At 44.1% G+C, this 14,698-nt stretch overlaps 1 protein-coding gene across 6 annotated transcripts in view; it reads right to left on the bottom strand.

The window, feature by feature from the left end:
- Positions 1–14,362, bottom strand: part of prdm5 (PR domain containing 5) — a 351,179-nt gene extending 336,817 nt beyond the window's left edge. Inside the window, exon 1 of one of the 6 annotated variants that reach the window (XM_087988179.1) lies at positions 14,069–14,361. In XM_087988179.1, the coding sequence (XP_087844305.1) occupies positions 14,069–14,161 (93 nt within the window). In that variant the 5' untranslated portion in view covers positions 14,162–14,361. Of the gene's footprint in view, positions 1–14,068 lie in introns of all 6 variants that reach the window. The other 5 variants (XM_043696639.2, XM_043696605.2, XM_087988037.1 and 2 more) reach the window with 5 other exon arrangements.
- Positions 14,363–14,698: the final 336 nt, after the last annotated feature.

Below are 14,698 nucleotides of genomic sequence, written 5' to 3' on the forward strand. Positions count from 1 at the left end.
CTCCTAATCTCCCTTTTCAGCTCCCTGTTGCACGTTCTGTATTCCTCTCAAGCTTCTGTTACTTCAAGCCCTCGTTATCTGCTATAAACCTCTTAACTCAATACCGTATACCATATATCCCTTAATATTGGAATACTGTGAGCAGTTCTGGGCCCCATATCTAAGGAAGAATGTGCTAGCGTTGGAGATGGTCCAGAGGAGGTTTGTAAGAATGATAAAAGGATTTGTTATATGAGGAGCAGTTGAGGACTTTTGGTCTGTATTCACTGGAGTTTGGAAGGATGAGAGGGGGATCTGATTGAAGCTTACAGAATACTGAGATGCCTGATTAGCATGGACATGGAGAAGATGTAGGAGAGAGTCAGACCGAAGGGTACAGCCTCAGAGGGATGGGATAGATCTTTCAGAATGGAGATCAGGAGAAATTTCTTCAGCTGGAGGGTGGCCAATCTGTGGAACTCATTGCCACACAAGGCTGTGGAGGTCAAATCTTAGAGTCAGAGATGTACAGCATGGAAACAGACCCTTCGGTCCAACCTGACCATGCCGACCAGATATCCCAACCCAATTTAGTCCCACCTGCCAGCACCCGGCCCATATCCCTCCAAACCCTGCCTATTCATATACCCATCCAAATGCCTCTTAAATGTTGCAATTGTACCAGCCTCCACCACGTCCTCTGGCAGCTCATTCCATATACACACAACCCTCCGTGTGAAAAAGTTGCCCCTTAGGTCTCTTTTATATCTTTCCCCTCTCCTCCTAAACCTATGCCCTCTAGTTCTGGACTCCCTCCCCCCAGGGAAACGACTTTGTCTATTATCCTATCCATGCCCCTCATGATTTTGTAAACCTCTATAAGGTCACCCCTCAGCTTCCGACGCTCCAGGGAAAACAGCCCCAGCCTGTTCAGCCTCTCCCTGTAGCTCAAATCCTCCAACTCTGGCAACATCTTTGTAAATCTTTTCTGAACCCTTTCAAGTTTCACAACATCTTTACGATAGGAAGGAGACCAGAATTGCACGCAATATTCCAATAGTGGCCTAGCCAATGTCCTGTACAGCCACAACATGACCTCCCAACTCCTGTACTGAATACTCTGACCAATAAAGGAAAGCATACCAAACGCCTTCTTCACTAACCTATCTACCTGCAACTCCACTTTCAAGGAGCATTCCAAGGTCTCTTTGTTCAGCAACACTTCCTAGGACCTTACCATTAAGTCATTGAGAGTATTTAGGACAAAGATAGATAGGTTCTTGGTTAGTAAGGACATTAAGGGTTATGGAGAGAAGGCAGAAGATTGGGGTTGAGAAATATCAGCTTTAATTGATTGAAAAACGACTCAGTGGGCTGAATGGCCTAATTTTGCTCCTATATCTTACGGTCTTTCATTTTCTTCAGGTCATTGGCCTATCATTGGCCCCAGTTTTGCCAGATTCTTTATGAAGTGCATGGAAATTGTTTTTGTTCCAGTCCTACCCCAACCAAAGATTCCCACTGTGGTTGGCAGGGCCCTCAGCTGTGGCTGACCTATCTCCTGCACATCAGTGCTCATCCCTCTCTTCCATCTCACAACAGCAATAGGGTCTCCCTTCGATCCCAGCAACATCCACATCCAAAGAATCACTGGCTGCCATTTGTACCAACTCCAGCAAGATGCCATCACCTGACATATTTTAAAAGGGAAGAAATGGCCTCGTGGTATTATCACTGGACTGTTAATCGAAAGACCCAGTTAATGTTTTAGAGACCAGCATTTCAATCTCACAACTGGAGTTGGAGGAGTTTGAATTCAATAAAAATCTGGACTTAGTAGTCTAATAATGACCATGAAACCATTGTTGATTGTCAGGAAAAATCCATCTAGTTCACTAATGTCATTTAGGGAAGCAACCCGCCATCTTTCCTGATGAAGGGCTTTTGCCCGAAACGTCAATTTTCCTGCTCCTCGGATGCTGCCTGACCGGCTGTGCTTTTCCAGCACCACTCTAATCTAAACTCGAGTTTCCAGCATCTGCAGTCCTCACTTATAACATAGAAAGGTACAGCACAGAACAGGCCCTTTGGCCCACAATGTTGTGTTGAGGCTTAATCCTAATGTAAAATATAATAACTTAACCTACACATCCCTCAACTCACTGCTATCCTTGTGCATGTCTAGCAGTCATTTAAATGTCCCCAATGACTCTGCTTCCACCACCACAGCTGGCAATGCATTCCATGCATTCACAACTCTCTGTGTAAAGAACCTACCTCTGACGCCTCCTTTATACATTCCTCCTAATATCTTCAAACTATGACTTCAATGCTATGCTTTGTCAAATAATCATAAATCCTATCCCTCAGAATTATTTTCAAAACTCTGCTGACCACAAACGTAAGACTGACTGGTCTGTAATTGCCCGGGATTTCCCTATTACCCTTCTTGAAAAGAGAAACAACATTCACCTCCTTCCAATCCTCCGGTACGACTCCTATGGAGAGGGAGGAGGCAAATATCCTCGCCAACGGCTTAGCAACCTCCTTTCTCACTTCCCGGAGCAGCCTCGGGTAAATCTGGTCTGGCCCTGGGGACTTATGAGTCTTAATGTTTTCCAAAATTTCTAGCACATCAGCTTCATCGATCTTGATCTGGTCAAGACTGTATCCCAGCTCCTCTAAGTTTTCATTTACAACAAGTTCCCTTTTCCTTGGTGAAAACTGAAGCAAAAAACTCATTTAGGGCTTCCTATATCTGCTCAGACTCCACACACAGGTTCCCTCTGCTATCCTTGATCGGGGAGAAAGTGAGGACTGCAGATGCTGGAGATCAGAGCTGAAAATGTGTTGCTGGAAAAGCGCAGCAGGTCAGGCAGCATCCAGGGAACAGGAGAATCGACGTTTTGGGCATAAGCCCTTCTTCAGGAACCTTGATCGGCCCTACCTTCTCCCTGATCACTCTCTTATTCCTCACATAGGAGTAAAATGCCTTTGGGTTCTCCCTAATTCTTCTTCCCAAGCCTTTTTCGTGCCCCCTCCTGGCTCTCCTCAGTCCATTTCTGAACTCCTTTCTACCAAGCCTGTAATCCTTGCTTCCTCCACCTTATGTAAGCTGCCTTCTTCCTTTTGACGAGAAGTTCCTCTGTTCGCGTCATCCAAGGTTCCTTAATATTACCCCTTCTTACCTGTCGCAGAGGAACAAATTCGTGCATCACTCGCAACAACTGCTCCTTAAATAGTCTCCACATGTCTGCTGTGCCCTTTCTGTGGAACAATTGCTCCCAGTCTGTACTTCCCAACTCCTGTCTGATAGTGTCATAATTTCCTTTTCCCCAATTAAATATCTTCCCTTGGTAACTGCTCCTTTCCCTCTCCAAGGCTATGCTAAATGTGAGGCAGTTGTGATCACTTTCACCAAAGTGCTCTCCCACCACAAGATCTGATACGTGTCCTGGCTTGTTACCGAGCACCAAATCCAAAATGGCCTCTCCCCTCGTCGGTCTGTTTACATACTGAGTAAGGAACTCCTCTAGAACACACCTGACAAAAACGGCTCCATCCAAACCATCTGCACTTAGGAGGTTCCAGTTGATGTTGGGAAAGTTGAAATCACCCATAACAACAACCCTGCTGCTTCTGCATTTTTCCAGAATCTGCCCGCCTGAGATCTTCAATCTCTCTACTGCTATTAGGTGGTCTGTAGAAAACCCCCAATGCGGTGGCTGCTCCTAACTTCCACCCATACTGACTCAGTAGACAAACCTTCGTTTCTGTAGCTGTGATGCACTCTCTGATTAGCCCCTCCTCTTTTGCCATCTTTACCCAGTCTGCTTATATGTAACGCCAGACCCACAATAATGATTGACACTTCATGGCATTCTGGGCAATTAGGGATGGGGAATAAATGCCAGCCTAGCCAGCACTTGGATTAGAGTCATAGAGATGTATAGCACAGAAACAGGCCCTTCAGTCCAACTCCTCCATGCCAACCAGATATCTCAACCCAATCCAGTCCCATTTGCCAGCACCCAGCCCATATCCCTTTAAACCCTTCCTATTCATATACCCATCTAGTTGCCATTTAAATGCTGTAATTGTACCAGCCTCCACCACTTCCTCTGGCAGCTCATTCTATACACGCACCAATCTCAGCGCAAACAAGTTGCCCCTCAGGTCTCCTTTATATCTTTCCTCTCTCACCCTAACCCTATGCCCTCTAGAAAAGACATTGTCTATTTACCATATCCATGCCCCTCATGATTTTATAAACCTCTATAATGTCACCCCTCAGCCTCCGCACTCCAGGAAAACAGCCTCTCCTTTTAGTTCAAATCCTGCAACCCTGGCAACGTCCTTGTAAGATTTCAGAAAAGGTTTACAAGTTTCACAACATCCTTCTGATAGAATGGAGACCAGAAATGTACAGCCACAACATGACCTACTAAATCCTATACTCAATGATCTGATCAATAAAGGAAAGCATAGCAAACACCTGCTACTTGCGACTCTACTTTCAAGGAGCTATGAACCTGCACTCCAAGGTCTCTTTGTTCGGCAACACTCCCCAGGACCTTACCCTTAAGTGTATAAGTCCGGCTCTGATTTGTTTTTCCTAAATGCAGCACTTCATATTTATCTAAATTAAACTCCATCTACCATCCTCAGCCCATTGGCCCATTTAATCAAGATCCTGTTGTACTCAGTAATTTTCTTCACTGTCCACTACACCTTCAATTTTGATTCAAGGGCACTGCTGGCTAGGCTGGCATTGTATGTTCATTTCCACTCTCTTCATCATCCAAGGCCCCAGACACACCTTCCAAGTGAAGCAGCCATTTAATTGCACGAGTCTAGTCTAGTCTCCTGCATTCACAGCTGACAATGTGGTCTCCTCTCCAATGGGAGATGAAACAGAGCTGAGGATTGCTTTGTAGAATACCTCTATTCTCTCCACAAAAATGACCCTGAGTTTCCTGCTGCCTGCCATTTCAACACACTACCATGTTCCCTGGCTGAGATTTCCATATCGGGCTTGCTGCAGTACTCCAACAAAACCCAGTGCAAATTGGAAGGACAGCACCACATTTTCCACTTGGGGAGCCTGCAGCCTTCAGGATTCAAAATCAAATTCAATAATTCCAAAGCCTGAGCACCTTCTCCCATGCATTAACCCCAACTCTCACACACTAGGCTTTGTCACTAGGCTGCTATCACAATCATCCCATTGTCAGCCACTAATGGTCCTCATTAGCGGCTGTTGATTCTCCCAGGCTGGCCTTTACACATTCCTTTGTCTGCCCAACTGTTTCTTGGTCTCTGTCTCTACCTATCATTTACTACCCCAACTTCAGCATTCTTACCAACCTTTTCCGAGCTACACTCAGTTCTGAAGAAGGGTCACAAAGTATTACCGTTGCTTTCTCTTCAGATGCAGCCAGAGCTGTTAAGTTTTTCCAGCAATTTCTGTATGTGTTAGTTAATTGGCCTTCTTAGTAACTGAGACAAAAATATTCATTTTATAATGTGGCCAGTGGAATGATGGGACTCTTCCAGCCTTGGTGAAAACAGCATCAAGATCCTCAGGGTAGTGTCCTTGGCCCAATATCATCAGTCGCTTCATCAATGGCCTTCATTCAAATTGCAATAAAAACCTGGTCAATGTCCAGCCTTGGGTTAATAACTGGCAAGTAACATCATACTGCATAAGCACTAGGCAATGACCATTTCGAGTAAGAGAAATCCTATCCGTCATCCCTTGACATTCAATGGCACTGCCATTGCTGAATTCCATACTTATAAACAGTGATGATGACCAGTGACCAGTAACTGAACTGGACCAGCCACAGTAATACCATGGGTACAAGAGCAGGTCAGATCTTAGGAGTTCTGCAGTGAGTAACTCATCTCTGGACTCCGCAGTAACTGTCTACCATCTACAAAGCACAGGTCAGGGATGTGACAGAATACTTCCCATCTGCCTGGATATGCACAACTTCAACAAGAATTTTGTATTAGATAATCTGCTTTTAGGATATTGATTGAAGGTTAAGCATTTATGAGAATACTGGCGATAACACCTCTGTTCTTCCCCAAAATAGTGCGATCGGATCTTTTCGGTCCATTACAAAGGGCAGGCAGGATATTGCTTTCAAATTTCCAACAACAGACAGTACCTTAGACCGAGGGTGGCATTCCCTCATTACTGACCCCTAGGCAACACAGCATCAGGCCAACACTGAGCCTTTGGAAGAGCAGTGCCCCCTCACCTGCGCCACATAACAGGCAAGTTTAGCTTTTCAATTTTCTTGCTTAAAAACTAGAAACTTGCTTCAAAACTAAAAAGACTAGAAATGCTCGAATTTGCACTTGAACAGAGAGGCTTGCAAGGTCATTTCACAGCCAGCCAGTTACGATTCTGCTTTTCTGATGTGTCATTACATTAAGCGTGGTCACCGGCTTTTTCTTTTTGTTTTAGTTTTATTGTCAAATTTCCATCTCCTCTACTCTACCAAAGAAACAGCTTTTCGAAACTGCAACGTGTTTGTGTATTCAGTGTGCTGAGCACATTGTTTACAATTATTCAGACTGGGCACAATGGTTCATCACCAACACATGAAGGTTCTCACAATAACACCAAAAAGTTAAACTTGAGAAGAGTATCTCATCACACTCCCAAAGGCTTCAAAGCTTTTTTGGGAAAGGTGTTAATTTTAACTCAAGCTATCTTTTGCCCAACCAGTGTTCATTTCATGGAACTTGGCCAACCTTTATAGGTCAGATGATGCCCATGACCATTTTTAGTCAATATTTTTGAGCCTGGTATTATCCATTCATGAGATATGAATGTCACTGGCTAGCCCAGCATTTACTGTCCTGGAGAAGGCTGCTGTTATGACCTACAGAGTAGAGGGGCAAGCAGTGAGCTATGAGGAAGGGAGCTTCAAGTTTTTGATCCTATGACAATGAATGACAACACAGTTCCAAGTCAGGGTGGTGTGGGGATTGGAGGCTGGTGATGGTGTTGGTTTGCAAAGTGCTGCTGAAGAAGTCTTACTGAATTACTGCATGATTCGTAAATGCCGGTGTTGGACTGGGGTGTACAAAGTTAAAAATCACACAACACCAGGTTATAGTTCAACAGGTTTAATTGGAAGCAATCGAGCCCTCCACAATCACCTGATGAAGGAGCGTCGCTTCGAAAGCTAGTGTGCTTCCAATTAAACCTGTTGGACTATAACCTGGTGTTGTGTGATTTTTAACTGAATTACTGTAGTTCATCTTGTAGATGGTATACACTGCTGTCAATGTGAATCGGTGGTGATGGGAATGAATGCCAATCAAACGGCTGCTTTGTCCAAGATGGTTTCGAGTTTTATTGAATGTTGTTAGAGATGCAGTCAGCCATGCAAGCAGAGTTTTTATAAGTTTTAAAAGCAACAATAGTCCCATTTATAATATTAGACAATAGAAATTAAAATCAATAGTCCATATTTAATATCATTACAACTGCTACAAAAATGTCTCACAATTTCAGCCACTTTTATTGATCCCCTCTAAACCTTGTGTATTCAAAGACACTGAAATACAGTTTTTCTAGTTTGTTGTGTGCCTAAAACCTCACTTGTTTCATCTATAATCCTGCAAACCGTATAAGTTCTGTGGCTGAGGTTCACTTCTGTTTGCAGCTGTTTTGAACCATATTAACCACTTGATGGATGGTGGCGAACAATCATAGAGTCATAGAGATGTACAGCACGGAAACAGACCCTTCGGTCCAACTCGTCCATGCTGACCAGATATCCCAACCCAATCTAGTCCCACCTGCCAGCACCCGGCCCATATCCCTCCAAACCCTTCCTATTCATATACCCATCCAGATGCCTTTTAAATGTTGCAATTGTACTAGCCTCTACCACTTCCTCTCGCAGCTCATTCCATACACGTACCACCCTCTGTGTGAAAATGTTGCCCCTTATGTCTCTTTTATATCTTTCCCCTCTCACCCTAAACCCATGCCCTCTAGTTCTGGACTCCCCCACCCTAGGGAAAAGACTTTGCCTATTTATCCTATCCATGCCCCTCATGATTTTATAAACCTCTATAAGGTCACCCCTCAGCCTCTGACGTTCCAGGGAAAACAGCCCCAGCCTGTTCAATCTCTCCCTATAGCTCAAATCCTCCAACCCTGGCAACATCCTACTGAACCCTTAGCCAGTGTTAAAGGGACAGCCCTAGTCTTCGACGGGCCAACCTTTCGCTATCGCTATCTTTTTACCTTTCACCAATCCTAGAATGAAATGCTGCCCACAAAGCAGGCACTCTAGCTGCCTAGTACAATACCAATGCTTTGTTACCAGTTACATCAAGGTGAAGCCCTTTTTGTCCATACAGACTGTGGGTACCTAAGTATCGGCATAGCAACCATCAGAAACTCTCTATCTTGTGAAACCTAATATTCTTGCAAAAGTGAATATATCTACTATGCTTCCATTGCTGTTAGTGGGGAAAAAAAGATTGAACTGTTCCCCCTGCGGACCAATGAACCAGAGAAAAATTGAGGTATGAGAATTCAAGAACTTTTTGCAGGCTTGCTATTAAGTTAAAATTTATATGCACTGGTTCAGTATTTAGAGTATTTAATAGATTAAAACATTTTGAAAGACTTCAACAAATCATTATGAAACAAACTATGACAAAGCTGTATGAGGTGTTATAAGCCCAGATAGAGTCATAGAGTCATACTATGAAACAGACTCTTTGGTCCAACTAGTCCACACACTGTGTTCCCAAACTAAACCAAGAGCTGCACAGTGGCACAGTGGTTAGCACTGCTGCCTCACAGGGACACAAGTTCGATTCACTCCTCAGATGACTGTCGGTGTGGAGTTTGCACATTCTCCCAGTGTCTGCGTGGGTGCCTTCTGGTTTCCTCCCACAATCCAAAGATCTGCAGGTTAGGTGAGTTGGCCATGCTAAATTGCCCATAGTGTTAGGTGCATTAGTCGGACGGGGTGGGTTGCTCTTTGAAGGATTGGTGTGGACTTGTTGGGCCGAAGGGCCTGTTTCCATACTGTAGAGAATCTAATCTAAACCTTTATTCACGTACTTATCCAAATGTCTTTTAGAACATTGCATCCAACACTTCCTCTGAAAGTTCATTCCACACACTAACCACGCTCTATGTAAAAAAAAAAGTTGCCCCTCATGTCGTTTTTAAACCTTTTGCCTTTCACCTTAAAAATATGGCCACTAGTTTTGAACTCACTTTGTAACTCAAACACTCCATTCCCAGCCATGTTCAGATAAACCTTTTCTGAACCGTCTCCAGTTCAATAATATCCTTCCAAGAGTGACCGGAACTGCACACAGTCCTCCAGAAGAGGCCTCACCAACATTCTGTACAATCTCAACGTTTTGTCCCAAGTCCTATATTCAAAAGGTCTGAGCAATGAAGGCAAGTATGCTAACACCTTCTTAACCACCCTGTCACCCTGCAAATTTTAAAGAATTATGTACCTGACCCCCTAGCTCCCTCTGTTCTACACTACCTATAACCTAAAGCTTGGTCAAAGACATAGGTTTTAAGGTGCATCTTTAAGGAATATAGAGGCAGAAAGGCAGACAGATGCTTGGAGGGTATGCAAGAGCTTAGGCCCCAAGCAACTGAACATCAATCCCCATTGCTCGTATGATGACGTTAAAGATGCTCGAGAAGCAGAATTAGAGCAGCATATGTTAATCTGGAAGATTGTTCAGAAAAATGTGGCCATAGAGAGATTAAAAAATAAGGGGTGGGGGGGAGGGTTTAAAATCAAAAGAAGGAGGTGATGTAGTTAGAATCATAGAGATGTATAGCATGGAAACAGACCCTTCGGTCCAACCCGTCCATGCCGACCAGATATCCCAACCCAATCTAGTCCCACCTGCCAGCACCTGGCCCATATCCCTCCAATCTCTTCCTATTCATATACCCATCCAAATGCCTCTTAAATGTTGCAATTGTACCAGCCTCCAGCACGTCCTCTGGCAGCTCATTCCATGCACGTACCATCCTCTGCGTGAAAACGTTGCCCCTTAGGTCTCTTTTATATCTTTCCCCTCTCACCCTAAACCTATGCCCTCTAGTTCTGGACTCCCCCACCCCATGGAAAAGACTTTGCCTATTTATCCTATCCATGCCCCTCATGATTTTGTAAACCTCTATAAGGTCACCCCTCAGCCTCCAACGCTCCAGGGAAAACAGCCCCAGCCTGTTCAGCCTCTCCCTATAGCTCAGATCCTCCAACCCTGGCAACATTCTTGTCAATCTTTTCTGAACCCTCTCCAGCTGGGTAATATCCTTCCTCTAACAGGGAGCCCAGAAATGGACCCGGTATTCCAGAAGACACCTCAACCAATATCCTGTACAACCTCAACTCTCCGCTGTCCCTGTTTCTCATCCAGATCCCTTTATCCCTAAGAAAGAGCTCTCCCTCCTTCTTGATGTTGTGTTCCCCCACCCCATCCCCTCTCAGTGGGGGTGAATCCCACAGGTTCCTCACTCTCTGGGGGAAGACATTCCTCCTCAGCTCAGTCTGACATGGCCCGCCCCACTGTGACCCCCCTCTCCCCTCCCTGGTTCTGGTTTCCCTGGTCATCAGGAACATCCTGCCTGTGTTTACCCTGTCCAATCCCTGTTGGAATTTTATAGCTTTCTGAGATTCCACCCCACCTCCTCATTCTTCTAAACTCCAGCAAACATAATCCCAACCAGTTCTGAGAGTGCATGGAGTTAATCCATGAACAGCAAAGGACTGGGTGACTTGTGTAGCTGAAGAGTTGAAGAAGGAGAGAGGACTTCAGATTCCTAGATCACTGGGTCAGTTTCTGGGAAAGTAGGATCTGTCCAAGTCTGACACTTTGCTGCTGAACATAAAGGAACCACTTTCCTTGCAGGGTGGGGGCTGCGGTGTAGCCAGTGCTATTGGTGGGGGCTAAAGCTAATACAGCATGATTGTGGGATACAGAGGAGAAACAATAAGGTGCAACGCACCAACAAATATAGAAGAAAAGGCAAGTCAGTCTTGTAGACAGACCATACAGAGTCAGGTTAAGGTACAAAGACGCACAGCAAGACTGGCATTTATTTTAATGCAAGGTATCTTGCGAGCAAGGCAGAGGTGATGAGGGTGCTGATTAACACATGGGGATATGACATTATTGACAGATACATGGCTGAGTGATGCACAGGACTCAGCAGCCCAAATTCCACAGAACAGAATTCTCAAGAAAGACAAGGAGAGAAAGAAAAGAAAGTAGAGTTGCAATATCGATCAAGAATTCAAATGCTGTGGTAAGGAGAGGTGATACCTTATAAGGTTCCTCAACTGAGGCAAAAGGGTAGAACCTTAAAAAAAGAGAATAATCACATTGATAGGAGAGAACTACAGCCCCTCCAAAAAGCCAGGGAAAGATAAAATAGCAGAAATGTAGGCAAATTCCAGTGAAGTATGAAAGTAATCATTCAAACTTCACCAATATTAACTGGGAACAACAAAGTGAGAAAGGTTTACAGAAGATATAATTCTGAAGTTGTGCCTAGGAGAGATTTCTAATCAAGCACGTAGAAAGTCCTACAAGAGCTAATTTTAGGGAACAAAGTTAAGCAAGTGGTAAATGTGGCAGTGGGGAGCATTTCAATGACTATAATCATATTTTATTGAATTTAAGGTAGTCCGAAAAAAAAAGGACAGTCAGAAATAAAGATTCTGAACAGAGTAAGTTGATTTTAATATGGTAAGACAGGATGTGGCCAAAGTGGATTGGGTGTAGTTATTGTAGAAAACTCTATATCAGAGAAGTGAGTGTTTTTCAAAAATGAAACAGTGGAGGTTCAGGGTCAACATGCTCCTGTAAAGGTGAAAGGTGGAACCAACAAGTCCAGAGAATCTTGGATGTTGAGGAACAGAGATGGAATTCTGGAAGGCTTTTGACAAGGTCTCACAATGGACACTGATCAAGAAGATAACAGCCAATGGGATCCAAGGCAATTTGGAAAATTAGATCCAAAATTGGCTTAGTGACAGGAAGCAGAAGATGATGGTCAAAGATTGAGTTATAGAAAAAGTGCATCTATGGAAGGAATTTACCCTTTCATAATGGGTCAAAACCTAGGGGACACAAGTTTAAGATAAAAGGCAAGAGACTGAGAGGCGAATTATAGAATAAATCTTTCACCTAGATGGTAGTGGGTGTCTGGAAAATCCATCTGAAAGGGTGGTAGAGGCAGGACATATTTAAATAAACAGATGTTGAGCCATAGCACATAAGGCTACAGGCCAGTTGCTGGAAGAATAGATAGGTGACTGATAACTGGTAGAGACACGTCACATCTCTTTCCATGCCGTAAAATTTAGATCACAGAATTTTACAGTGTATCAGATTAGGAGAACTGCCAGGAGTACATTGGGATAGTGATCATATAGAGATAAATCAGGCATAATTGAGGATCTCAGCAACAGAGCCATGGAGTTATACACCACAGAAACAGGCCCTTCGATCCAACTCGTCCATGCCGACCAGATATCCTATATTAATTTAGTCCCAGTTTCCAGAACTTAGCCCATATCCCTCTTAACACTTCCTACTTAGTTACCCACCCAGATGCTTTGTAAATATTGTAAATGTACCAGCCTCCACCACTTCTCTGACAACTCATTCCATACACACACCACCTGCTGTGTGAAAAACTTGCCCCTTCAATCCCCTTTAAATCTTTCCCATCTCACCCTAAACCCATGCCCTCTAGTTCTGGACTCTTCCAATAGATGAATGAAACAAAAGATGAAGTCAGGTGATTGTACAGAGGTGGAAATAAGCCATCTTGGAAATGGTAGGAATGAGGTTAAAGTTCTTCTGGGGTAAAATGTGTCAGTAAGGCTGCAAAGAGATTAGTTTAATCTAAGCATGTTGTCAGGGAATAGACTTTAGATCAGAGACTAGAAACAATGGCTTCAATTTCCCCAATGATTAATTCGGAATTAAGTTTTCACACAGAACCATCAGCAAGCAACCAAATCGGAACATGACAATGTTTAAAAGACATTTGGATAATAACATGAATAGGAAATGATTTGGAGGTGCTGGTGTTGGACTGGGGTGTGCAAAATTTAAAAATCACACAACACCAGGTTATAGTCCAACAGGTTTATTTGGAAGCACTAGCTTTCAGAATGCTGCTCATTCTTCAGGAAAGATTTGGAAAGATCTGAGCCAGGAGCAGACAGGTGGAACTAGTTTAGTTTGGGATCATGTTTGGCATGGACTGGTGGGTTTAAGGGTCTGTTTCCTTGCTGTATGACTTTATGTGCATTCACCCCACATGCAAATTTTGATCAGGTAAAACACATACTTCCAGGAATTTCCAGATTCTATGACACTAGAAAATGGGAGCTAGCTAACCACCAAGTTAACAGGGCATTAGGAGTTAGATATGCTTCTTTAATCCCAGGATCATTTAAAACCTTTAAACCTGACCCTGTGTTACTTATTGAAGGTGCTGAACTATGTCACAAATAAGTGAATAAGAGGGATCTGATTCCAGCAAGGTTGTCTGAAATCTCAGGTGTTAAAGTCAAAATCGAACTATGTCAAAATGGAAAGAAAGGGAAAGTGCTGGTAATCTGAAATAATAGTTTTTTTAAAAAATGTTGACAATGAAAGCGTGTTAGCATCAGGACTATAGAATGAAAGGGCTGCAGCGTTACAAGCCGTTACCTGTTGACAAGACCGATGTGGTGGGGAGAGTGAGGAAATTTTACTTTAATAATGATATTGCTGGCTTCAAACTTTGAAGGAGAGCAGTATTTGGGAGGAGAGCCCTTCAGACACTATGCAGTAGCAGCCAGTGAGAGCCCTGGGTGCTCTTATACGTGGCACTCGGGGTGAGCAAGCTGACCGTCTGCACAACAACAAAAGTTACAACATCTTCCTCAAACAAAAATCTCTCACACACACACAGCGAAAGGGCAGCAGGAATGTTGTTCATTCGCAATTATAAGGCGAAACCTCACCAATTTCTTTTTTTAAAAACCCAAAGAAAACAAACCTTTTTTATTCTCCTGGCAGTGTACAGCCCGATACCTTCTTGCACTTTGGACGGTTTCAAGGAGAAGCGATCGGGGACGTACATACCGAGCATGGTGCCGGGCCCGGGCCCGCTACCCTGGCGCCAGGCCGGGAAGGAGCTCAGTTGAGGCTCGGCCCGAACGGGAAGCGGCTCCCCTCCCAGCCCCGAGCCGGCTCCCCTCCTGGAATAGCCCGCACAACCCCAGCGCTCTGATTGGCTCACCGAGCACTCTCCAGGCTCGACTTTCCTCCGTAAAAGCCGAGCTTTCAGCAAGGTTTCAACACCAGCTCAGCAGCAAACTTTCTCCAGCACAGAAACAGACCCTTCGCTCCAACTCGTCCATGCCGACCTGATATCCTAAATTAATCTGGTCCCATTTGGCCCATACCTCTCTAAACCCTTCCTATTCCTATATCCATCCAGATGCCTTTTGAATTGTGATTGTACCATCCTCCACCACTTCCTCTGGCAGCCCATTCCATACATAGAGTCAGACAGCATGGAAACAGACCCTTTCGTCCAACCAGTCCATGCCAAACAAAATTAGTACCATCTGCCTGTTCCTGGCCCATATCCCTCCAAACCTTTCCTATTTATGTATCTATCAAA

This window comes from Chiloscyllium plagiosum, unplaced genomic scaffold (assembly GCF_037043375.1).
Source record: "Chiloscyllium plagiosum isolate Xiang-an unplaced genomic scaffold, Cpla_swu_hap1 HiC_scaffold_1, whole genome shotgun sequence".
NCBI classification, from domain to species: domain Eukaryota; kingdom Metazoa; phylum Chordata; class Chondrichthyes; order Orectolobiformes; family Hemiscylliidae; genus Chiloscyllium; species Chiloscyllium plagiosum.